General features: G+C 39.3%; 1 protein-coding gene across 1 annotated transcript; it reads left to right on the forward strand.

The window, feature by feature from the left end:
- The first annotated feature begins 10,907 nt into the window (after positions 1 to 10,907).
- On the forward strand, positions 10,908 to 25,251 carry LOC105749950 (zinc finger protein 883-like). Its single transcript, XM_031963341.1, is given in 5 exon segments — positions 10,908 to 11,184; positions 11,599 to 11,675; positions 14,470 to 14,596; positions 15,802 to 15,897; positions 23,431 to 25,251. Coding segments are annotated over 4 exon segments (2,010 nt in total). The 5' UTR covers positions 10,908 to 11,184; positions 11,599 to 11,642; the 3' UTR covers positions 25,185 to 25,251.
- The last annotated feature ends 66 nt before the right edge of the window (positions 25,252 to 25,317 follow it).

The raw sequence follows: 25,317 nt of genomic DNA on the forward strand, positions 1-25,317 counted from the left end.
AAAACATTCAAAAAACCTTTTGTATAATTATTATCATCCCTCATACAGTACAGAGCGAATACATGCATCATCTTCTCATATTAAAATATAAGAAGTTCCTCCTTGTTTTATCAGTGGCTTTAGATTTATATTTCCTTTTTATAGTTTTCTTGACTAGGCTCTGAATTTCAGATTTTGAAAATTTATTTTTATGCCACATTTTAAGTTCTGAAATGTTCCCCTCCTTCCATTCCAACATCACATTAGAGAAGACCAACATTTAGGATATATACATATAGATAGATATTTATATCTATATCTATCTATGAAACAACAATGTGTACTTACATAAATTAGTTCTTTTCCAGATGCAGATAGTATTTTCCTTTACAAATCCTTCATAGTTGATTTGAATGATCATAGTACTTGGAATATTTTAGTTATTTAGTTTCTCTTCAAATAGTACAGTCATTATTCAAAGTTCTCTTAGTTCTGCTCATGTAACTTCATGTAAATCTTTCCATGTTTTTCTGAATCTTATCTGCTCATTTCTTACAACACAGTAATATTCCATCACAGTCAAATAATACAGCCATTCCTAATAGGTATACATTCAATTTCCAATTGTTTACCATGACAAAGAGCTGCTATGAATATTTTAGAACTTAAAGATTCTTTTCCCTTTTCCTCTGATCACTTTTTTAGAACAGATCATTTATAGTGATTTTTAAAGATTTAGAATCAGGCAATGTCCATTAATTGAGGAATGGCTGAACAAGTTATTGTATGTCAATGTGATGGAATATTGTGTTGTGAGAAATTATTGTAGAGGGCGGAACTTTGGAGAAATATACTTGAGACAAGGTGTTAACTCAGTGGAATTGAGACAATGGTTATCTAGTTTATATATACTTAGTACTTACCATGGTGATGTAATAGTTCTACAGTTGATGAAATTGTAGTAGAGTATTTAAACAAAGTCAGCCACAGACATTCCATCTTTGACCATCCTCAGGGTGGCTCTCCTGCCTCCTGCACTAAGGAAGAGACTGATTGTTACTGTCAGACTGCTAGAAGAGACTGGCTCAGACTATGACAGAAAGGTAGTCCGAACATTACAAATTATGAAGGGGATGGTTTCAAAAAACAAAAATCTAGGAAGACCTACATGAGTTGTTACAAAGTAAATTTAGAAGGATTAGTATAACATTCTACACAATAGCAGCAATGTTGTAAAATCATAATCAGCTTTGAAAAACTTGGGACAGATCAACATAATGACCCTCTGCATTTCCAAAGAACTTTTAGTGAAATTCGATATCCACCTCCACGTGGCATATTTTTTTCATTTTTTCAAGATGGGGAAAGAACATGGCTAATATAGAACTTTATTTTGCATGACTATACATATTTAATGATTTTGGGGGATTTGTTTTCTGCCACCTTAAGGAGGAAGAGCAAGGAACAAAAATTTGGAACTAATAAAAATTAGAAAAAAGAAAAAGAAAGAAAGAGAGAGAGAGAGAGAGAGACACCTACTAATCCAATCTATATCTGAAAGGAATCCCCCTCTGTTACTAAATAATAGAGAAGATCTCAAAGATCTCTATCAAAGGTTAATCAACTACTACTTCCACTTTTAAGCAAGCTAATAATTAGTGTAGGATGGGGAGAAATGTAGTTCCGGACACCACTGCTCACAAAGTTAGTTAATACAGACACCAAAGCCCTAGACTGTAGTCATAAGATTATATAAAGAGTAAAATAATTCCTTTAATTAAATTTAGAAGAGTACAAGATTTTGACCCTTTAGTGCAGACAAATGAAAACTCAGGGGAAATATTTTTTTAATAAAGTATTTTGTTTTTCCCCAATTACATGTAAAAATAATTTTAACATTCATTCTTAAAATTTTGAGTTCCAAATTCTTTCTTCTTCCTCACCCCCCTCATTGAGAAGACAAGCAATTTGAAATGTGTAGTTATACACAACACATTAGTCATGTTATAAAAGAAAACAAAAAAAAATTTAAGTTTTAAAAATATGCTTCATGTTTAACATATATTGAGTTGCTTGCTGTCTGGGTGAGGTGAGGGGAAGGGGAGAAAAATAAAAATTTGGAATACAAGTTTTGCAAAGGTGTATGTTGAAAACTATGTTTGTATTTGGAAAAAATAAAAGCCATTAAAATAAACTGGGGGGAAAGTATGTTTCAGGTGTTTCTCTGGGAAGGGATAACATTTTTCATCATAAGACCTTCAGAATTGTCTTGGATCATTCAATTGCTGAGAAAAGCCATGTTATTCACAGTTGATCATATGATATTTCCATGATATTCACAGTTGATATCATATGATATATGATCATACACAGTATGATATTATACTGTGTATAATGTTCTGCTGGTTTACTAATTTCACTTTGTATCAGGTAAAACAAGTCTTTGCAGGTTTTTCTGAGAGCAGCCTGCTCATCATTTCTTGTATTATAATAGTATTCCATCACAATCATATACCACAACTTATTCAGCCATTTTCCAATTGATGAGCATCCCCTCAATTTTCAATTCTTTGCCATCATTAAAAGAGAGGCTATAAATAATTTTGTAGTTGTAGATCTTTTTTTTTTTTTTTTTTTGTCTTTTGCGAGATACTGACCTAATAGTATTTCTGGGTCACAGGAAATGTTTTTGTACCCCTTTGGGCATAATCAATTCACAATTTCAGTGTATTAGTGTCTCAATTTTCCCACATCCCCTCCAATATTTGTGTTTTATTTTTCTGCCCTATTAGCCAATCTAATTGAAGTGAAATAGAACCTCTCATTGTTCTAATTTGCATTTTTCCAATCAGTGGTAAGTTAGAGCATTTTTTCATATAGCTATAAATTACTTCATCTGAAAACTAACTATTCATATCTTTTGATTATCAAATAGGGAATGACTTATTTTTACAAACTTGACTCAGGTCTCTATATACTTGAGAAATGAGGTCTTTATCAAAGAAATTTGTTTCAAATTTTCAGTTATAATTGCCAACCATATTTCATTCTGCCTTGTTTCTCCCGTTTATTCTATTCTCTCCTTTTCACTCTGTCCCTCCTCCAAAGTGTTTTGCTTCTGACTATAGTCTACCTCAATCTGCCCTCTCTTCTATCAGTTGTCCCCTATTTTCTTATCCCCTACCCCTCCTACTTTCTTGTAGGGTGAGATAGATTTCTATATTCAATGGAGTATATATGTTATTCCCCTTTGAGGCAATTCTGATGGCAGCAAGATTCAAGCATTCTCTGCCACCTCCCCGATCTTCCTCTCCACTCTAAGTTTTCTTTGTCTTTTAGATAACATAATTTACCCCATTTTACCGCTTCCCTTCCTTTTTTCCTAGTGTATTCCTCTTTTACATCCTTTTATTTTTTGGATAATTATCCCATCATGTTCAACTCACATCCTTGCCTTTTATCTATATATTTATATGTATTCTTCCTAATTACCCTGATAATGAGAATGTTCTTATGAGTTACAAGTATCGTATTCCCACAAAGAAATGTAAACGTTTAATTTTATTAAGTCCCTTATAATTGATATTTCTTGTTAATCTTCTTATACTTCTCTTGAGTTTTGTTTTTGAAAGTCAAGTTTTCTATTCAGCTCTGGTCTTTTCATAAGGAATGCTTTCAAAATCTCCTATTTGAGTGAATCTTTATTTTTCCCCCTGAAGAATTAAACTATTTCACTGAGTAGGTGATTCTTTGTGGTTATTCTAGCTCCGCTGTTATTCTAGCTCCTTTATCCTCCAGAATAGCATATTGCAATTTAATGTAGAAGCTGTTTCATCTCTATTGTCCTGACTGTGTCTCCACAATGCTTGAATTGTCTCTTAATGTTTGCAATATTTTCTCCTTGACCTGGAAGCCCTGAAATGTGACTCTAATATTTATGGGAGTTTTCATTTTGGGATCTCTTTCAGATTCTTTCAATTTCTGTTTTACCCTCTGGTTCCAAAATGTCAGGGCAGCTTTCCTTGATAATTTCTTGAAATATAATGTTTAGGCTCTTTTATTTTATCAAGACTTTGAGTGGTTCAATAATTTAAAATTTATCTTTTCTCAGTCTGTTTTCCAGATCAGCTGTTCTTCCCATGGGATATTTCACATTGTCTTCTATTTTTTTATTCTCATGTTTTATTGTTAGTTGATGTGTCATATATTCATTAGCTTCCACTTGCTCAATTATTACTTTTAAGAAAGTATTTTCTTCAGTGAGCATTTGTATCTTCTTTTCCATTTGGCCAATTCTGCCTTTTAAGGAATTATTTTCTTCAGTGAATTTTGGTATATTTTTTCTGTTTGGCCATTTCTACTCTTTAAGTTCTTCAGTGAATTTTCTATATCTTAACATTTAGCAAGTTTTACTTTTCAAAGAATTATTCTCATTTGTGTACCTCTTTTAATATTTGGCCTATTTTGGGTTTTAAGGTATATTTTCTTTGTGAATTTTTCTGCCTCCTTTACCAAGCTGTGTCTGTTTTCAAGATTTTCTTGTATCACTCACATTTCTCTTCCCATTTTTTCCTCCACCTCTCTTTTCCTTGTCACCAAAGTAACTTTCTGTTACTTTCTAATGTTTGCTCATTTCCTAGCCTATTTTTCCACATTTAGCTCTATGCTAAAGCACGTCTGCTAGTTTTGCGCAGCTATTTTCAGAGATATTTCTAGGAATCTACAAGTTTTGATTCTTCCAAAGTGGCAGAATCAAAGAAAAGGTGTGTTCATTAATCTCCTGGCCTGAGCTCTGTTCTGTGAGTAACCACAAGCATCCTTTTTTTTTTTTTGCCCTGGAACTATGATGAGGGTCTGAATCCCCAGAGCCATAAGCTCTGATGTGCTACTGCTCCTCCCAGCCCAGCAGAGGAAGGAATCAGCCTGGGAGCAGGGGAAATAAAATGGCTTTGCCATAGAGAAGCATTTATACATCGGACAAACCTCATTTGGTTCTCACCACACCCTGTGAGATAGCTGTTAGCCTTTTTGGCTGCTGAGCAAACTGAAGCATACAGAATCAGTGACCGCCTAGGGGAACACGGTTGATGTTGGAGTTGGGTTGCCCTCAAATCCTCCTGACCCAGGGCACGTGTTTATACCGGACAGTGTAACAGGGGTTTCTGCCAGAATGTTTCATAGCCACCTTCCTTACAACAGGATCTCAGTATCTGCTAAGAATTCCTGAAGCCCCCAGACCATCGAGCACATTAACGGGGCGGAAGGGACAATGTGAGCTCCAGTAGTCGTAGAGGAGCACTCAGAGGAGCACTCAAGCACAGGACAACCCTTAGAACCTGAAAGAGCAATCGGGTCGGAGTGCAATCATATGGAGGATGCAGTGTCCCCTTGGGCAACCTTCCTGCTGTAGGTCAGTCCTTTCGTCAGTAGGCATTTATTAAGCACCTGCTGTGTTCCAGATCTCCAGCCAACTCCTGCTTCTGCCCTCCCCTGGAGGAGACAAGTCCAATAGCGCTGACCATGCTCCAGCTCTCGGACTGAAACAAACTCAGTGCCCAGCCCACCACCGAGCTTGTGATGAGCTTTCACCCTAGGCTGGAAGTCCGGAAGGGCAGGGCAGAGCAAAGCGAGCCGGCGGTCTGCCGATGTCTGAGACCCAATCCGTGCTTGTTTGGGCTTTGGGCTGCGGCATTATCCTGAGGTTATGGAGCACTAACCGGAAAATGGAGTCCGTTTATTTCAAGAACTTTCCCTTTTATATAAGGTTTGTTTTTCAGGTGGCTACACATACCCCGGTACCTGGTCTTGTAACTGATATTCTTATGCACCCTTTGAGTTTTCATAGTCAATTTTATAAATTGGAGGTCCTGAAAGTTTGCCCATTTCATGCTTTTTTTTTTGGGGGGGGGGGAGTGCAATCCAGTTCATGTCCTATGTCAGAAACAGACACTTCTCACACCCCCTAAGTGGAACATTCTGCAGATCCCACACACCCAGCTTCGCGGAGCTCCACGTGGCTGCACCAACCAGCAGGAGGAGCTTCCGTGTCTCCCCCCACCCAGAAGTGGAACTGCAACACAGTGACCGTAGACTGCACTGAGGCAGCCCCACTGCCGCACTGAGGTTGGACAACCCAGCACTTAAGGCTAACTACTGATTGGGCAATACTCTATTAGCATATGCTTGGAAAATGGCACCTTCCCACTATTCTGTGCTGGCTAGATCTGTTGGTATATACAGAGAATTGGAGGAGGGATTAGAGGGTAGAGTAAGACAAGCCAGGGTGACTTCTGGCCCAGAGACAAAGAGGAGAGGTGTGGAGATTCGTGTCCATTCCTCTCATTTCCACCAAGAATAAAGACCAAGGACTTTTGCTTATCCTGACTCCGGCTGATTCTAAAGTATCCAGCATGCTAACTCGATCCTCACAGGGAATGGTCATCTCCAGTATCTTGGCCAAGAAAACCCCATGGATTGTATGTTATCCTCCCATTTTTCAGATGAGACAAATTCACGGTATGTTTCAGTGATTAAGCAACCAAGTCAGAAATCTGGTTACAGAGGGAGAATAAGCTTTGGAGATTCCATAGAGACAAACACTGACAACAAAAGAATGGGAAATGAAGGGAGAGGAGAGGATTATGGTTGGTGAAGGGAAGTGGGCTCATTGAATAGCAGCAGAGTAGTGGGTCCTCAGATAGGCAGTAGGATGGATACTTTCTGATGGGAGGGGGGGAAATAGTGTTTCTTCTGATAGGTGAAAGGATAGCCTACCCTTCCATAGACAGGAGTTTAGACTTTCCTTTGACTGGCTTTTAGATCGTAAGTCCCTTCCTCTCTGTTCTCCCTGTAAGTGTAGCAAGTGGCAGCAAGTTCTTGCGTGCTGCCCCTAGTGCCACTTGATTTGCACTTGATTACCTCCTGGAGACCCAAAATTGTCACCTAGTGGGGGCAGCTTCCTCTGTGACCATAGATGAGGTAGACTGGGGGGGGAGGGGAGAGAATGGTGGGTATGGAATATATGTGATGAGCCAGATGGGGAAAGGGTCATGACTCCTCTTAGGACTAGAAAGGATGGGGAAGGGAAGGACTGAGGTGGGGATGGGAGACCAAATAGGAAGTTCTCTAGGGAAGGGCGCCACTGCCTCTACATGGAGGAGTCTCACTTACTACAAAGTTCCTTCTGTAACTCAGAAAAGGTTCTGTGTTAATAAAACACTAGCAAAGAAGTAGTGAAGTACCCTAGTGGGCTTGCACCAGGCTGACCACCAGGAGCAAAAAAGAGCAATTGTGTGATCCCGTTACTAGTCAGAAAAAGCTGTTGACAAATGCAGCACTCATTTTTATTAAAACACAGGCACAGGAATAAATGGAGCTTTTCTCCAGATCATAAATGGCGCCCCTGATGGGGCAGCCAGGCTGTGCGATGTGTAGAGAGCCCAAACTCTGGAAAAGTATACTTGAAACAAGTATAGTTAAAACAGGGTGCTTACTCATTGTGATTGATGAGATGATGGTTCTCTAGTTCACATATACTTAGTACTTATTAGCATGATGACATAATGGTTCTACAGTTGGCACATGCTCAGTGTGCTGTAGTGATGTAATTGTACTAAAGTATTTAAGGGCTGAGAGGACTTGAAATAAGCAGACTTGAGTGTGTGTGTGTGTGTGTGGGCGTGCATACTCGAGCTTGGTCTCAGACACAGACACTAGAGTCTGCTCTTTTCAAGTCCTCTCAGCCCTTAAATATCTTAGTACAATTACATCACTACAGCACACTGAGCATGTCCCAACTGTAAAACTATTACGTCACAGTACGAACTAAGTATATGTGAACTAGAGAACCATTATCTCATCAATTACACTGAGTAAATACCCTGCTGTAAGTATCTTTGCTTCAAGTATAACACTGGTGGCCATGCCCTCCTTGACGTCTCAGAAAAAAGTTGTGAACACCAAGGGAAATAGGGAGCCAAACCAGATACTGTCAGCAGGTTTCCTCTAGGGTGAAGGGTCTTCTACCTAACCCAGAATTCCCCCAGTATCTGCAGCCCTCTACAGATAGACAGCACCAGGCTTGAAGTCCAGACCCGTTTCACTCTCTTTGCCTAAATTCCCTCATCTGTAAAAATGTGCTGAAGAAGGAAAACCACTCCAACATCTTTGCCCAGAAAACCCCAGGTGGGATCCAGAAGAGACACAAGTGGAGCGATTCAATTATAGAAATCAGCCTTGCAGGCAGCTGGGTGGTCTTAGAGGAGAGACCTCTGGGCTGGGAACCAGGAAATTACTCTCCATCAAGTCTGAGTCTTCTTGATTCTGTTTTGGATTTTGTTGGCAAGAATGCTGGAGTACTCTGCCATTTCCTTCTTCAGTACATTTTACAATGAGCAAACAGAGTAAAGTGATTTGTCCAGGGTTATATAGCTATTAAATGTCTAAGGTCACATTTGAACTTAGGTCTTCTTGATCCCAACAATAGCAGGATCTACCTATAGGGGAGCTAGGTGGTACAGTGGACACAGCACTGAACCTGGAATCAGAAAGACCTGATCCCAAATCCCAAGTTGTGTTGTTGTGTCCTGCTTTCTAGACCTTCCCCCCCCCCCATTATCTGGGGTGATAAAGAATACCATTGCTTTCTAAAGCCCCCACACCAGAGTGATTAAAATAAACCTTCCTAGTGAAGTGATTTGAAGGGACTCCAGAGGATGGTGGGAAAAATGGAGTCCATTTATTTCAAGAACTTTCCCCTTTATGTAATGTAACAAAAACAACACCGTGCATATAAGGACCACATAAACAACTTGCTATTGTAGGTAACTTGCCATCTGGTATCACTCTTCCACCTGGTATCACTCTGCTTCAATCACAACATATGTTGTCACTGCCCCCTGACTTCTCAGGAAGGCTGAGAGCCCTTGGGAGAGATGGGGAGCCGAGCCAGACATTGTTAGCTCTCTGGGCAGAAGGATCTTATACCTCACCCAGAGTTTCCCCACTGACTGTGACCCTCTACACGTGTGACCCTGGGCAAGTAGCTTAACTCCTTCCTGTTGGCCTCATCTAAGTGGGATCATATTGTAGAAGGAAATGGCAAACCCCTCCAGTAACTTTGCCAAGAAAACCCCATGGATAAATTCATGGGATTACAAAGACTCAGACACAATGGAAAAACAACACATCTTACCTAAAACCAAAAGTTTATCTATAAGGGGAATAAATTCGAAGCCTTTCCAGTATGGGGAGGGATGAATCAATGGTTTCCATTGCCATTAGTGATGTACTAGAAATTCTTACTATAATAATAGCAGAAGAAGAATAAATTGAAGGAATAAAAATAGGCTGTAAGGGAACAAAACTATCCCTTTAGCAGATGATATGATGGTATACTTGGAGAATGCTACAAAATCAATAAAAAAAAAAAACTAATTAAAACAGCAGCAAAGTTGCAGAATATGAAATAAACCAAATAAAAGATTGTCATTTCATACTTTTACAACAAAAAAAACAAGAAAAGATAGAAATTCCATTTTAAATAACTTCAGGCAGTATAAAATATTCGAAAGGGATTATAGGAACAATCACTTTTCAAAACACTTTAGAAAAGCAAAGATCTGTAGCCCAAAGACTTAAAAGGGCAGGGAAAGATACAAAAACACTGGTAGCGGCTCTCTTTGTGGTGACAAAGAATTGGAGATCTGGGGGATAGCCAACGAGTGGAGGATGGATGAACAGATTCGGTACCTGTCGGTGATTAAATACTATTGTGCTATAAGAAATGACAAGCCGGGCGGTGTGAGGAAAACCCAGGAAGATAAAACTCCGACAGCCAGAGAGCGAAACCAGAGAACACTGTCCGCATAAAAGCGCTCCTGGGAGGGTGACTCTGGTGAAGGGCCTGGCTGCCCGCATCCCGGCGGTCATCCAAGGCCGTGCTCCAGGACCCAGGAGCACCGGCGCCCTCACCCCTCCCAAGGCGGCTTGAAAGATCTTTCCTTGTTGTTGTATTTGTTTTCTTTGGCAAGGCGGCTAAGATGCAACTACGTTTTGCGTGACTTCACATTTATAAGCCTCATCAATTACTTGTCTTTTCCAGAGGCGGGAGGGACAGAATTTGGAATTCAACTTTTAAAAATTGACTGTTAAAACTTTTTTCACTAATTGGAAATTATTTGGCTCCTCCCCCGATAGTAGCCACGCCCCTTCCCCAAAGGCAACCCAGCCCTCCGCCCCTCCTCCCCCCATTCTCTTCCAAAGCCAAGAAGCCCACACTAAGGGAGGGGGGAGGGGAGGTCGCTGTCAAGCTCAACTCTACTTATCACACCAGGCCCAACAGTCCTTCCTCCCCAACTTAACTGGGGCTGCTTCCCCGGACCTGACCACGTGCGTGTGGGCGGCACCACAGCAACACGTTCGCGCCCCTCCCCCAGGCTGATGAAATGCACATGCGCCCAGGGCCCCTATGAGTCTCAATGCTCATACAACTCACTCAACACTTCTCCCCCTCCCCTTATTTTCCCATTTTCTCAGGTTAAGGGGATTGCGGATTCTCCTCAAAGTTCCCGATTGGATACAATGATTACCAGAGGCAAAGGCCATCAGGAGGGAAAGGTTGTTAGGCTTAACTCTTTGCCAGCACTTGGGCGGGGGCGCAAAACGGAAGTTCACTGAGTCGTCAATATCCTTTAGCCTATCAGAGAGCACCCTAGCTTCCCGCCAATCAGAATGTGCTATCAAAGATACATTAAACTCCCACCTTCCAAGGTCATGCTATACTCCCGCCAATCAGAGGGTAAACCTATCGGAGGCCACACTACATTTCCGTCAATCAGAAAACATTTTACATCTTACCAATCAGAGGTCACGCTAGCCTCCTCCAATCAGAGGACAAGCTGTCGGCCGCCAATCAGAGGGCTTACTTCCTCCGTTCTCCGGAGTTCTTCCTACGCTCTCTGTGCGTAGGTCAGGGATGGAGGGCTAGGTGGGCGGTGTCCGCCGGTTGTGACCCTGAAGGCCACTGGAGGCTTCTCAAGCTAAAGCCTCAGAGGCGGGGCGGGGCGGGGCTCCAGAGCCGGAAGACGCTCCCCGAAGTTTAGACCCAAGGTTGGGCTGTGGGAGCCAATATCCCTTTTACTGCCCCTGGAGATCGCAGCTCGGTCCCGGCGGCCGCGCTCTGGGGGCCTCCTCCCGGACCTCACGGTGAGTACTCCCTGAGCCAGGAGCGCGCCCCCCTCCGGCCTGGCTCGGGGTGCGGCCTCCAAGCCCTGCCTTCGCCCCGGGTCACTCAGTCCGACCTTCCGCCCTGGCCCAGAGCTTCCGTGCGGGGGGAAGGGGGGAGCTCTAAAGCACGAGCCGAGGAGGGGGAGGGACGGACTGGTTTCCTCCTGCGGGGGTCGGAAACGCCTCCAGCCCGTTGGGTTTCCCTGGGAGCGTGGGAGAGGGGCAGAGAAGCGGCAGCTTCTCCCAGAGGGCAGTGCCAGGGGCTGGAGGACTCCTTGGAGACCTCATCCTCTGAAAACTCGTAGACCAGACCCCTGCCCGGGCAGTGACAGGACGGGCGTGTTTCTCTCTCTTCCCCCTCCCCCCACTCATCCTTGTCCCTGCTGGGCTCAGCCTGAAGAGGACCCGGAGCCGACCCCAACAGGGGGCCTGAAGGCATGGCCCCAGGAGCCCGGAGACTCCGCCGGCAGGTGAGTGGGCAACTATGGCTTGGCTGGGTCTCCCTCCTCATTCCCCTTATTTAAATAAATGTGGGTGTGGCTTAACTATTAGGCCCCGCCCCCTCCGGGGTTTGAGGAAGATTCCCTTAGAGCTTGGTCATCTGTTGCAGTGACCCTCCTCCCCCTGTTTTCCCTCATTACACCCGATCTCCTACACACACACACTCACACTCACACACACCCCTCATTTATTAGTATCTTATACAGAAATCCTTTTTACTCTTTCTACATTTCTTACACGCACACGCCATTCCTTAGTCTCTTGCACAGAAATCCTTTTCTCCTGCATTTCTTACACACACACATTCAAACACATCCCTCATTTATTAGTATCTTACATAGAAATCCTTCCTTTTCTCCTGTATTTCTTGCACACACACCCCTCATTTATTAGTATCTTACATAGAAATCCTTCCTTTTCTCCTGTATTTCTTGCACACACACCTCATTCTTTAGTCTCTTGCACAGAAATCCTTTCTTTCCTCTTTGCATTCCTTGCACACACACACATATCCCTCTTCCATTCCCTCTGTGCTTCCTTTTTTTCAGAGATTTCCCTTGTAACAGTTGAGAGTCAAGCACTTCCCTGCTCTATTGACTCTGCCCCAGTTCCCCCACGAGTTCCCAGGTGTGATGACCGCGTATTTTAAAATCAGCCCGAGTCAGGAATTCAGGTTAAGGGAAAATCTTCAATCTTTATTCTCAGTAGAGGTGAAGAAAGATTGGAGGTGAAGGGGGGATCGCAATAGCAATGTGTGCAACTGCATCAAGAAGCCAGCCAGACCAGAAGCCAGCCAGCCTTCTCTTTCCACTCCTCTCTTGGCCCCTCTGCCTCCACACATCAGGACTTGCACAGAGAGTGGGTGGGGCCATTCTTTCTCCAAGCATATATATTAAAGAGTATGGTCCAATTATGATTTGGTCTCATGTGCTTGGGACCTCAGTGCATCAACTGGAGCTTCAGCCCATTACACCCAGGTCCCTCAGAATCCCTCCCATTTGCCATTTCTTAGGACAAGTCAGTAAGCATTTAGAAAGTGGCTGCTCTGGGCCAGGCACTATTCAGACCTCTTGTGGATGTGAAGGAAGGGAAAATTGGTCCCTGCCATTAAGGAGCTCACAGTCTCAGGTGGGAGCCCGCATGTGAGCAGCTATGTCCATAAAAGCCATAGTGTCCTCAGCAGGGGCATCTCAGGACCAGGAAAAGCCTTTTTTTAGAAGGAGGGATTTGAACTGAGACTGAAAGGGAGCCAGGACGTGGAGAGGAAGAGAAAGCTATTGGAAAGACAGAGATGTAGGGAAGGGGAGGGGTTTAACCAAATGTCCCTGGGTCAGAGATTAGGGCCTGAGAATGCAGATGTAGCGGGCACTAGTTATGTGGCACCTTCGGTGTACAGGGGGCAAGACCAGTAATCCTGTCCTTGATGCAGGTACAAGACTCCCCGGGGGCTTACCAGCCACAGTCAGAACCGGCAGCTCAGGGTGTGGCCAGGACAGGGACTTTGAGTTTGTGGAGCAGGGGACGGAGTGGACATCTGGAGGCCGGCCAGCCCATCAGCAGACTCGCTGTGGACCCAGGTGGAGGTGAGGAGGGCTGTAGTGTCAGAAAGAGGGCTTTATGGAGAGAGGTTGCACACCAAAATGAGGAAGTCTTGGCCATAGGCTGGATGAGGAGCTGAGAGAGAGAGCAGGTGGGGATGCCGCCTGTTGTGATGTCTGGGGCCTGGGAGGTGGTGGTGCTCCTTACAGTCATAGGGAAGGAAGGGAGGCGAGGGACCCGCTAGGGGACAAGATGCTGAGTTCCATTCACTGGAGTTTTAAGATAGCTGCTAGATGTCTAGTTTAGATGAGGAAGGAAGTTGTGACCAGCAGTGACTCGCTTTTTAAAGTGAAGGAAGGACCAGAATGTTCAGATGAGGCTGTGGATGGTCAGTACTCCATAAACATTTATTCAATCTTTACATTATTCAATTTACAAAGAAAGATAGTCCCTCACTCATGGAATTTAAAGGCTCAAAGCCCCCTGGGACTTAAGGGAGAGCACACCAGATGCTGGGACATGGCAGAGTCCGTCGGAAGTCTCCAAAGGTGGGGACTGTCCCTAAATGCAGCTTTTCATTTAACTCATTACAATCTCACATACTTTATACAATCCAGATTGTTTATTATTCTTTTTTATGAATCTTCTGCATGTTTTCATGTAGATAAGACTTTATATTCCGACTTTTAGGAAGCTAAATTGTTTCTTCTCTTTTTGGTGATCAAAGATAAATGTCTTAAACCCCACAGTACATGGTATTAACAGCCTTTTATCCACTCTTCATAGAATTTTAACATTACTCTGGGAATTCTGATGAGGAAGAAATTTCACATCATCTCTTTTTCTCTTCTACAGATTCTCATACCTCACTGATAGAACATATACTTGCTTGATTTCAAAAGGAGAAACATTTTATGATAAGCTGTTTGTCAGCTTTATTTCAGATGCTAATATAAAGTGCTTTTCTTATTCCATTTGGTTTTTAATAACTCCAGTTTTAAACATTGAAAAGATTTCTGTGGAGGAAACTAAAGAATGAGATGTGTGTGTCTGTGCATATGTGTGTGGGCAGAAAGAAATAAGATAATAATATAAGAAATAAGAGTTAACCTTTACAAAATCCCTTCTCTGGACTTCAGTCTTCTCCTGTGCATTAATTAGGGTTGGACCAGATGAATTCTCAAGTCTCTTTCAACTCTAAGTCTTGTGAATTTTGATGATTAGGAGTCACTGACGTTCAGGGATGTGACTGTGGACTTCACCCAGGAGGAATGGAACCTCTTGGACCGTTCTCAGAAACAGCTCTACAAGAAAGTCATGCTGGAAAACTCCCAGAACCTGCTGTCTGTGGGTAAGCACAACTGTCCTGGTAATTCCCTAGCATGCAGGGTTTGAGCATTTATTACTTGTTAAAAGGGCAGAAGTGGTAGTCTCAACAACGTCCTCCTGCTGGCTGGTTTTCCTGACATTAGCACTTTGCATTTGTTCCTAAAGCAGAAATAGGGATTTCAACAAAGCATAAATCAGATATGTTAAAGGAGAAATCAAAATGATGAAAGTGAAAAGTCTGTTCTCCACATGATTGAGAATTGTTCTAGCACTTTGCATTTGTTCCTAAAGCAGAAATAGGGATTTCAACAAAGCATAAATCAGATATGTTAAAGGAGAAATCAAAATGATGAAAGTGAAAAGTCTGTTCTCCACATGATTGAGAATTGTTCCTATGTAATAGAACTTAAAGCTATTATTTTCCTATTTTGGGTAGCTTCACATTTTCAAAACTAAGAAGGTTTATACTTGGAATTAATTTCAGAGGTTATCTAGTTTAGCCCTTTCTTAGAAGTGAATTTTATCTGCTAAATTTCTGAAAACTGCTTCTGCGGATTTTCTTTGAAGATGAGCAGTAAAGGCAACGCTTTATTCAACAAGACAAATCTTTCCTCTTTGGAATAAGACTAGTTTTTCAAATGTTCTTGTTAACAACTGCAAATTTGTACCTATTAATCCTAGTCCTGCCAAGTATAATTTTGTTCTTTCATTTTCCCCAAAAATTCTAACACAGAGGGTGGGAAAGGAATCAGGTTGTATATAGCTCTTCTATGTTCCAGGCACTGTTTTTATGTTTTTTAGAAATAACATCTCATCTGATCCTGATGATAATGGGTTTGGTGCTGGTATTATCCCTGTCTTATAGTTGAGGAAACTAAGACAAATGGGTTAAGTGACTTATGCAAAGGCAGACAACTACTAAGTGTCTAAGGCAAGAGCCAGAGCTCTCAGCCCTGAACTACTAGCTGGCTCTTAATTTCTAGAAAAGGAATCCATGAAATGTGACCATCTTTCTAGGAAGGGGGCAAAGTTCAGAATTTTCTAGTTCGAAATTGGCTGCATGATCTATCTGCACCCATGCACCCAATAACAAATGCTATGTCAGCCATTCTTGAGGAGCCCTAGGGAACTCATCTATTGTCCTTGCATGCATGTCCCCTTTCCCTGAAGAGAAATAAAGTAGACGGTTCTCTTCATCCTCATCCCTTTTCCACTGCTCACTCTAAGGAATTCCAGTTCTCAGAGAAGATTTGATCTCCCATTTTGAAGAAAGGGAAACATCATGGATACTGAGTCATCTAGGACCAAGGAACTCTTGTCCAGGTGAGTGAGATGAAAGCAGGTATAGTAGGGCTAATATCACAGATCTGTGTTATAGAGAAGGGAATGCTAGGCTCAGGGACAGAAGACCTGACTTGGAATTCCTTTTTAGATGCCTTTAAACAATATGATCCCGGGAAAGTCATTGAACCACTGAACATCATTTTTTTCCATCTGTGAAATTAGGATGTTGGACACCATGGCCTTTCACTTCCCTTCTATGATTCTGTAATAAATCCAAGGAAAGGGATATGCTTTGGCAAGTAGCAAGACGACTCCTTTTGTAGGTGATAGAGAAAAATAGGAAAAGAAGGAGAACCCATAGGTTCTATTTTGGCAAATAGAATTCTATGAAATAGAAAGCCAAGTTATCAGCCTAGAGAGAATAGAAGGGAGTAAGTCAAATAGGAGGGTTGGGGGAAGGCTGAAAAGATTTAGAAAAACTATAATGAGTAGAATAGTGAATCAGGAAGATGTAAGAGGATTATCTTGCCATAATGAGAATCCAATTCAATTTATGTAACCTAAATTTGTAGAAACCAGCCAAGTTGGTTTCATGATTTCCTCCTCTCCATTCAATAATATTTGAGAAGAATACTGCCTTACTTGGGAGTAATTATCTATGCTCAACCTTGCTTAAGTAATCAATATGTATCCCTTTCTTGATCTTTACAACCCAGTCATTGTCTCAGTTTTCAGAAAAACTTTAGCCATATTCATTGAGTTAATCATTACCCTCAGGTTAGGGAGTTGGGAGGTTGAGACTCCTAGGCAGCCCATGGCAGGAAACTTTTCAGGAACCTGGAAACTTTTGTGATGTCCATACCTGCTCTCTCAGGTTCAGTCAGGATTGAACCAAAAAAAGTAACTCCTTGTAAGTAGTTATGATGCAAGAGGGAGACAAAAATAGGGTTGAATGCATTGGAAGCAGAATGTGAATACCTGTCTTATATAAGAAATATCCTTGAAACAAACGATTCACTCACCATTAAAAATGAAGGCATTTCATTTTGTATTACACTTTGGAACTTTGCCTACATGCTTAGTTGAATGTTCTTCAACTCAGTGATAATCAGTAGTAGACGCATCAACTAAAGGAATTAACTAAAGTTAGATTAAATTAAATGGGTAGAACACTATATTGTAGCAACTCCAATTCGTGCAAAGTTGAAACATGACTTCAGAACAGTTGTTCCCAAAATTTGTTGTTCTTAGAACCTCTGTCAGCAAAAACAAGTGAATCGTTTTTCGTGAATCTTTTGAAGTCATTTAAACTTCCACTTGTAGTTTTCTCATTTATGCATTTAATTCCTACATTAATGATCTGTTATATTTCAAAGCCCCAAATCAGTATTTTCATTGCAACATATTGTAAAATAGAACATTTTATTCTGTTTGTATTATGAAAATAAAAAGAAATTATACTACACCAAGTATAATACACATTCTTTTTATTAAAATATATCAAGAATTTCAACTTATTACCTCTTAAGACTTCAATTAAAAAAATTTTTAAACAGAGTTTGTGGATTATGAATGGTAATTTTCATCATATAAGTTATAACTTGAAGTATTAAATATAATGTAATAAGAAAATAATTTAAGAATTGAACTTTTTGAACAAAGATTTGCTGTATTTGGTTCAAGAGCTACCAAACTCAGTATTCAATGTGGTTCTGTGTCTATTTAAATATTATAACAACAAAACAAAACAAAAAAATGATATTTTAAGTAGCACCTGCAATGTGCTGGACATTGGTGCTTTATAGTCATCATCTTTTTCTCTCCTTAAATGCTGGATGTAGATGGTGTTGTTGTCCCCATTCTGCAGTGAAGTAAACAAAGGCAAGAGGAGGCTCCGTGATTTGCCTAGAGTCACAGCATTAAAAAATATCTGAAGCCAGGATTCAAACTCAGGTCATCCTGCCTGCTACACCCAGCTCTCTATTTTATTGTTTTATAACCAGAACAAGTAAAATTGTTCACTCACACATGGATGAGGTGAGAAATGTAGACATTTATAACCTGTCTTGCTGAGGGATAGAAATTCATTTTTTTTCTTTTCATCCCACAAACAAGTCATCAGAATAAAACACCGGTTAGGAGATAAAAGATTTATTTTTGTTTCCTGATTACAGGTATTATATTAAGTGATAAATGCCTTTTTTTTTTATTTTTTTAAAAAATAATGCTTTTATATAAAAAAAAAACTTTTTTTTTTTTTTGGCTGAGGCAGTTGAGATTAAGTGACTTGCCTAGGGTCACACAGCCAGGAAGTATAAAAGTGTCTGATGCCAGATTTAAACTCAGGTCCTCCTGACTTCAGAGCTGGTGCTCTATCCACTGCACCACTTAGCTTCCCTAAAACAACATTTTTTAAGGAAAGAAATCTAAAGACATAACGTTTTTTCTTTCTACTACTGGCATATTGTTTACACCCTCATAGGAACTCTTCAAAATAACTGTACCTATGACACCTACCAGATCCTTTGAAAATCTGCCTGATAGAATACCACAAGCAGAAGATAAGATTAAAATAAAAAGCCTGAACCCTGCAGTATGCAGCAATATAAGTTCTTTTGTTTGTAGAATGGCTGTGATGGTCCCAGGTGGTTTCAAGATGTCTTGTAGTGCCCATGTCTAGTGAGCCATGTTTTTCAGAGAAACTGCCATCTGCAGTGTAAAAACACGAACATTTGTACCATCTTGATCTTAGGGTTACAGCCCTGACGAGATGCAATTACATCATAAAGTTGGAATGAGGGAATTACTTTGAGGGTATGTGCATACCTGTAAGGATCCCGTAGGGAAATGACTTCCACTTGAATGTCAAATCTTTCTGTCAGTTTGGAAACAAATTTGGTGGTGGGTTGAGAAACAGATTATGTTTAAAGGAGTCAGAGTTTTCGTGTAATGGGCAGTTGTGAAATTCAAATTAATCCTATTTTGTAGTTGATTCTATATTGTATTGATTTCATATTGTAATTGATTCTGTATTTACTTAAAGGCCCCTTTCTATGTTCTTTACTTAAGTTTAAGAATTCAGTTTTCCTCTTCCAAGCTAGTATAAAGGTCAGTTTGACCAAAAGTCATTAATTAAAAGAAAAGGATTGTCTTGTTCTATACCATTAGTTCTGTGGTAAAGACATCTGGTATTTAACTCCTAAAGCTAGCTTTAAGTGACATTTTCTTCAAACTGTCTTTGTAATTAACCATTTTTGTCTGATCATGACCATTTGGAATCATTGAATAAGGAAACCTATTGTGCTTTAAACATGTACATGCTTCTTATCCCAGAGGAAAAATATATTGTAACAAAACTGGATAATTATTTACTACTTAAAGTGCCATTTAAGAAATTTTTAGCTAAATCTCTTAGACTATAATCATGAACACCTAGTATGTTTGTGAACTACTACTGGAGGAGGAGGATGATATAGAATGAGAGAAATGTTAAGTGTCTGAGGCCAGATTTGAACTCAGGTCCTTCTGACTTCAGGGCTGTTGCTCTATCCACTGCCCCACCTAGCTATTCTGACATCATATTTTACACATGAGAAATGCATGAATTTTTTTATGTGTGTTCATTATAAAAACTTAGTTTTTTTTTTTTTTTTTTTTTTTTTTTTTTTTTTAATAGCCTTTTATTTACAGGATATATACATGGGTAACTTTACAGCATTAACAATTGCCAAACCTCTTGTTCCAATTTTTCACCTCTTACTCCCCACCCTCCCTAAATGGCAGGATGACCAGTAGATGTTAAATATATTAAAATATAACTTAGATACACAATAAGTATACATGACCAAAACATTATTTTGCTGTACAAAAAGAATCAGACTCTGAATTATTGTACAATTAGCTTGTGAAGGAAATCAAAAATGCAGGTGTGCATAAATATAGGGATTGGAAATTCAATGTAATGGTTTTTAGTCATCTCCCAGAGTTCTTTTTCTGGGTATAGCTAGTTCAATTCATTACTGCTCCATTAGAAATGATTTGGTTGATCTTGTTGCTGAGGATGGCCAGGTCCATCAGAACTGGTCATCATCTAGTATTGTTGTTGAAGTATATAATGATCTCCTGGTCCTACTCATTTCACTCAGCATCAGTTCGTGTAAGTCTCTCCAGGCCTTTCTGAAATCATCCTGTTGGTCATTTCTTACAGAACAGTAATATTTCATAATTTTCATATACCACAATTTATTCAGCCATTCTCCAACTGATGGACATCCATTCAGTTTCCAGTTTCTAGCCACTACAAAAGGGCTGCCACAAACATTCGTGCACATACAGGTCCCTTTCCTTCTTTTATAATCTCTTTGGGATATAATCCCAGTAGTAACACTGCTGGATCAAAGGGTATGCACAGTTTGATAACTTTTGAGCATAGTTCCAAACTACTCTCCAAAATGGTTGGATTCGTTCACAACTCCACCAACAATGAATCAATGTCCCAGTTTTCCCACATCCCTCCAACAATCATCATTATTTTTCCTGTCATCTTAGCCAATCTGACAGGTGTGTAGTGGTATCTTAGAGTTGTCTTAATTTGCATTTGTCTGATTAATAATGACTTGGAGCATCTTTTCATATGACTAGAAATAGTTTCAATTTCTTCATCTGAGAATTGTCTGTTCATATCCTTTGACCATTTTTCAATTGGAGAATGGCTTGATTTTTTATAAATTAGAGTTAATTCTCTATATATTTTGGAAATGAGGCCTTTATCAGAACCTTTGACTGTAAAAATATTTTCCCAGTTTATTGCTTCCCTTCTAATCTTGTCTGCATTAGTTTTGTTTGTACAAAACTTTTCAGTTTGGTATAATCGAAATTTTCTATTTTGTGATCAGTAATGATCTCTAGTTCTGCTTTGGTCATAAAGACCTTCCCCTTCCACAGGTCTGAGAGGTAAACTATCCTATGTTCCTCTAATTTATTAATAATTTCATTCTTTATGCCTAGGTCATGAACCCATTTTGACCTTATCTTGGTGTACGGCGTTAAGTATGGATCAATGCCTAGTTTCTGCCATATTAGTTTCCAATTTTCCCAGCAATTTTATCCAACAGTAAGTTCTTATCCCAAAAGCTGGGATCTTTGGGTTTGTCAAAGACTAGGTTGCTATATTTGTTGACTGTTTTATCCCTTGAACCTAATCTATTCCACTGATCAACTAATCTATTCCTTAGCCAATACCAAATAGTTTTGGTAACTGCTGCTCTATAATATAATTTTAGATCTGGTACAGCTAAGCCACCATCATTTGATTTTTTTTTTCATTAATTCCTTGAAATTCTTTACCTTTTGTTTTTCCATATGAACTTTGTTGTTATTTTTTCTAGGTCATTAAAATAGTTTTTTGGGAGTCTGATTGGTATAGCGCTAAATAAATAGATTAGTTTAGGTAATATTGTCATCTTTATTATATTTGCTCGCCCTATTCAAGAGCATTTAATATTTTTCCAGTTGGTTAGATCAGACTTAATTTGTGTGAAAAGTGGTCTGTAATTTTGCTCATAAAGTTTCTGATTTTCCCTTGGCAGATAGATTCCTAAATATTTTATATTATCAGTAGTTACTTTAAATGGAATTTCTCTTTGTAACTCTGACTGTTGGATTTTGTTAGTGATATATAAGAATGCTGATGACTTATGTGGGTTTATTTTATAACCAGCAACTTTGCTAAAGTTGTGGATTATTTCTAATAACTTTTTAGCAGAATCTCTGGGGTTCTCTAAGTATACCATCATGTCATCAGCAAAGAGTGATAATTTGGCTTCCTCATTGCCTATTCTTATTCCTTTAATCTCTTTCTCAGCTCTTATTGCTATAGCTAGCGTTTCTAATACAATATTAAATAGTAACGGTGATAGTGGGCAACCTTGTTTCACTCCAGATCTTATTGGGAATGGTTGCAGTTTGTCTCCATTACATATGATGCTTACTGACGGAAAAACTTAGTTTTTCTTTTCTTTTTGTTGAGGTAACAAACATCCAAAGATAAATATTTTTAAATTAAGAAATAATAACTGTCCTTAAAAAAAAAATCCTTAAAAAAACAAAATCTTATGCTTCTGATGAATTTTTAAAAAACTAATTTTGACCATTCTGATGTGCTCTCAGACATGACAATTGAAAAATAAGATTAAAAAGTATCACCAGAGAAAATATATTATGCTTGAAGATATGGTTGATAATGAAATAAGAGCAAGTTTTAGCATAAGTGTAGCAAATGACATAATACCTATGGAGCTCAACAGAATGTAAAGAAAGCTGAAAATAACAATAAAAATTAATACAAAACAAGCAAAAATGTAAACCTATTTCTCAGCTTAAGATGAAATTTGCAAAGAATGACCAAGTTATAATGCAGGAAAACTGGTCCATATTGAAAAGCAGAAAGTTTACTGGAATAAGATAAAATAAAAAGAATAATCAATAAAACACATTTGAGTGAAGGAAGGAAGTGAAATGTAGGAAATGTTAGGTTTGAAAACTAAGGTAAACCTAGAGACAAAGTTCTGAGCATGATAAATTGTATCAGTGATTTCTCAGTAATCAAAAAGACCTGAAGTAGCATTTACTAGCTTTCTTTAGTTTTGAAAAGTAAATCACCAACAAGAAAAGAATATGGTGCAATGTGATTGTTGATAGTTCTGTCATCATCAAGGGGACAAGAACGTTATGATTGAATTTCCTGAGGAAAATGGGCTAGTAACTTCATCAGACTACTGACTCTCTCCATAAGGAATGCTGATCGACTTTTGGAATCCATTTGCATCACATAATCTTTGCTAGTGGATCATAACAGACTCCCTGGTACCTAGAAAGTTTGATAAGGAGATAAGTTACCCTTAATGGTACAAGGACACTTTAGGGCAAATATGTCACTTAAAGCTAGTTTTAGAACTTAAATACCAGATGTCTTCACCAAAGAGCTAATGGTATAGAAGATGACAATCCTTTTAATTAATGACTTTTGGTCAGACTGACCTTTAAACTAGCTTTGAAAACGCTCAATTCTTAAACTTAACTAATGTTAATTTCTTAACTATGTTTAGAAAAGGGGCTTTAACCAAATACAGAATTAATTACAATATGAAATCAGTACAATATAGAATCCTCTACAAAGTAGAATTAATTTGAATTTCACAATTGGCCATTTAATGCTCGTAGGAAAAGTGCATGTTCAATCTCAGGATTTGAGTTTTAGTGTTATCTACTGGCATGTTGGTTATGTGACTTGGCTATTCTGAGCTCATGGCTTAAGTTGGAAAGTATAATGGGAATCTCAGGGTCACAGGTTTTTTCTGAGGATCCAATGTTACTTGTTTGTGAAATTAAATTATCCTGTAGATACAAGCTAATGATATTTTCATTTGATTAATTTTGCCTATCGACTTTGAAAACTCTTCTTTTTGCCAGGGGGAAAAGAATGTTAATTTACTTCCAGTTTCTTCCAATGGGAGGAAGAGAATTCATTTGCATATATGTATATCTGTAAATATGTTTGTTTCTTTCCTTCAGATGAGACCAAGTTTGAAGTGAATGAGACTACTGCAAGGCTGAGCATTTCTGTGAAAGAATCTCAACCACAAAGATGCATGAATGGTAGTTCCTGTAACTCAGATACCAAGATAGAGAAAAATCAGAATAATTGTTGTAAATTTGGTAAAAATGGAAAGAATTTCAGACATTGTTCAGTACTAATTCAGTGTAAGAAAATGGCCTTAGGAAATGAGTGTTTTCAGTATACTAAAACTAGGGAATGTTTTAAAAAAGTTGGGCTTATTCAATCTTCTGAGAAACCTCCTGAAAAACAAATATTTCAACAGGAAATGGTATCTAGCTTGAGTTCAGACCTCATTAGACATCAGAAAAGTTACACTGGAGAAATGGCTTCTATAGAGAATAAAGGTAGAAAGGCCTTCAACCAGAACTCAAAGCTCACTGACCATCATAAAGTTCACACTGCAGGAAAATCTTATGCATGTAGTCAATGTGGAAAGACTTTCACAAATAGCTTCAGTCTTGATATACATCAGAGAATCCATACTGGAAAGAAATCTTACCGATGTAATCATTGTGGAAAGGCTTTCACACAGAATTCCCGTCTTTTGAAACATCAGAGAATTCACAATGGAGAGAAACCTTATGAATGTGATCAATGTGGAAAAGCTTTCACACAGAACTACAGTCTTGCTCGACATCAGAGAATCCACACTGGAGAGAAACCCTACGAATGTAATCAATGTGGAAAGACTTTCAGAACACGATCCAGTCTTCATGTGCATCAACGAATTCACACTGGAGAAAAGCCATATAAATGTAATCAATGTGGAAAGACTTTCAGAACAAGATCCAGTCTTCATGTGCATCAAAGAATTCACACTGGAGAAAAACCATATGAATGTAACCAATGTGGAAAGACTTTCAAAAGAAGATCCAGTCTTCTTGAACATCAGAGAATTCACACTGGAAAGAAACCTTATATCTGTAAACAATGTGGAAACACTTTCCGAACAAAATCAATTCTTGTTGAACATCAGAGAATTCACACTGGAGAGAAACCTTATGAATGTAAACAATGTCAAAAAGCTTTCATCTCCAGCTCATGTCTTGCAAAACATCAGAAAATCCATGCTGCCGAGAAATCCTGTGAATATAATCAGTGTGAAAAGGCTTTGCGATGCAATTTTGAACTTCCTCAAAATCAGAAAATCCTCCATGGAGAGAAACTTTACAAGTATCATGAATGTGGTAAAGTTTTTCGTGAACATGCTTCTCTTATTGCTCATCAGAGAACCCACACTGGTGAAAAGACTTATAAATGTAATCAGTGTGGAAAGACTTTCACACAGACCTCCAAACTAGCTGTCCATCTGAGAATCCACACTGGAGAGAAACCTTATGAATGTAAGCAATGTGGAAAGGCTTTCCCATATAGGGCCAATCTTGCTAACCATCTGAGAATCCACACTGGAGAGAAGCCTTATGAATGTAATCAGTGTGGAAAGGCTTTCACAGAGAACTCCAATCTTACTGCACATCAGAGAATCCACACTGGAGAGAAGCCTTATGAATGTAAGCAATGTGGAAAGGCTTTCCGAATAAGATCCATTCTTGTTGACCATCAAAGAATTCACACTGGAGAAAAACCTTATGAATGTAATCAATGTGGAAAAGCTTTCAGATCCAGCTCCTGTCTTGGTAAACATCAAAAAATGCATAGTTGAGAGAAACCTTATGAATTTGATCAGTGTGATAAAACCTTCAAGTAACAGTCATTTCTTATTTCCCGTCAGAGAATTACTATTAAATATAAATTCTGTCACTGACATGAAGAAAGACATTCAAATGAGTACAGAGATTGTTGAACGTTAGACAATTTATTCAGGGTAAATGGACACAATG

Source organism: Sarcophilus harrisii, chromosome 3 (genome assembly GCF_902635505.1).
Source record: "Sarcophilus harrisii chromosome 3, mSarHar1.11, whole genome shotgun sequence".
Taxonomy (NCBI): domain Eukaryota; kingdom Metazoa; phylum Chordata; class Mammalia; order Dasyuromorphia; family Dasyuridae; genus Sarcophilus; species Sarcophilus harrisii.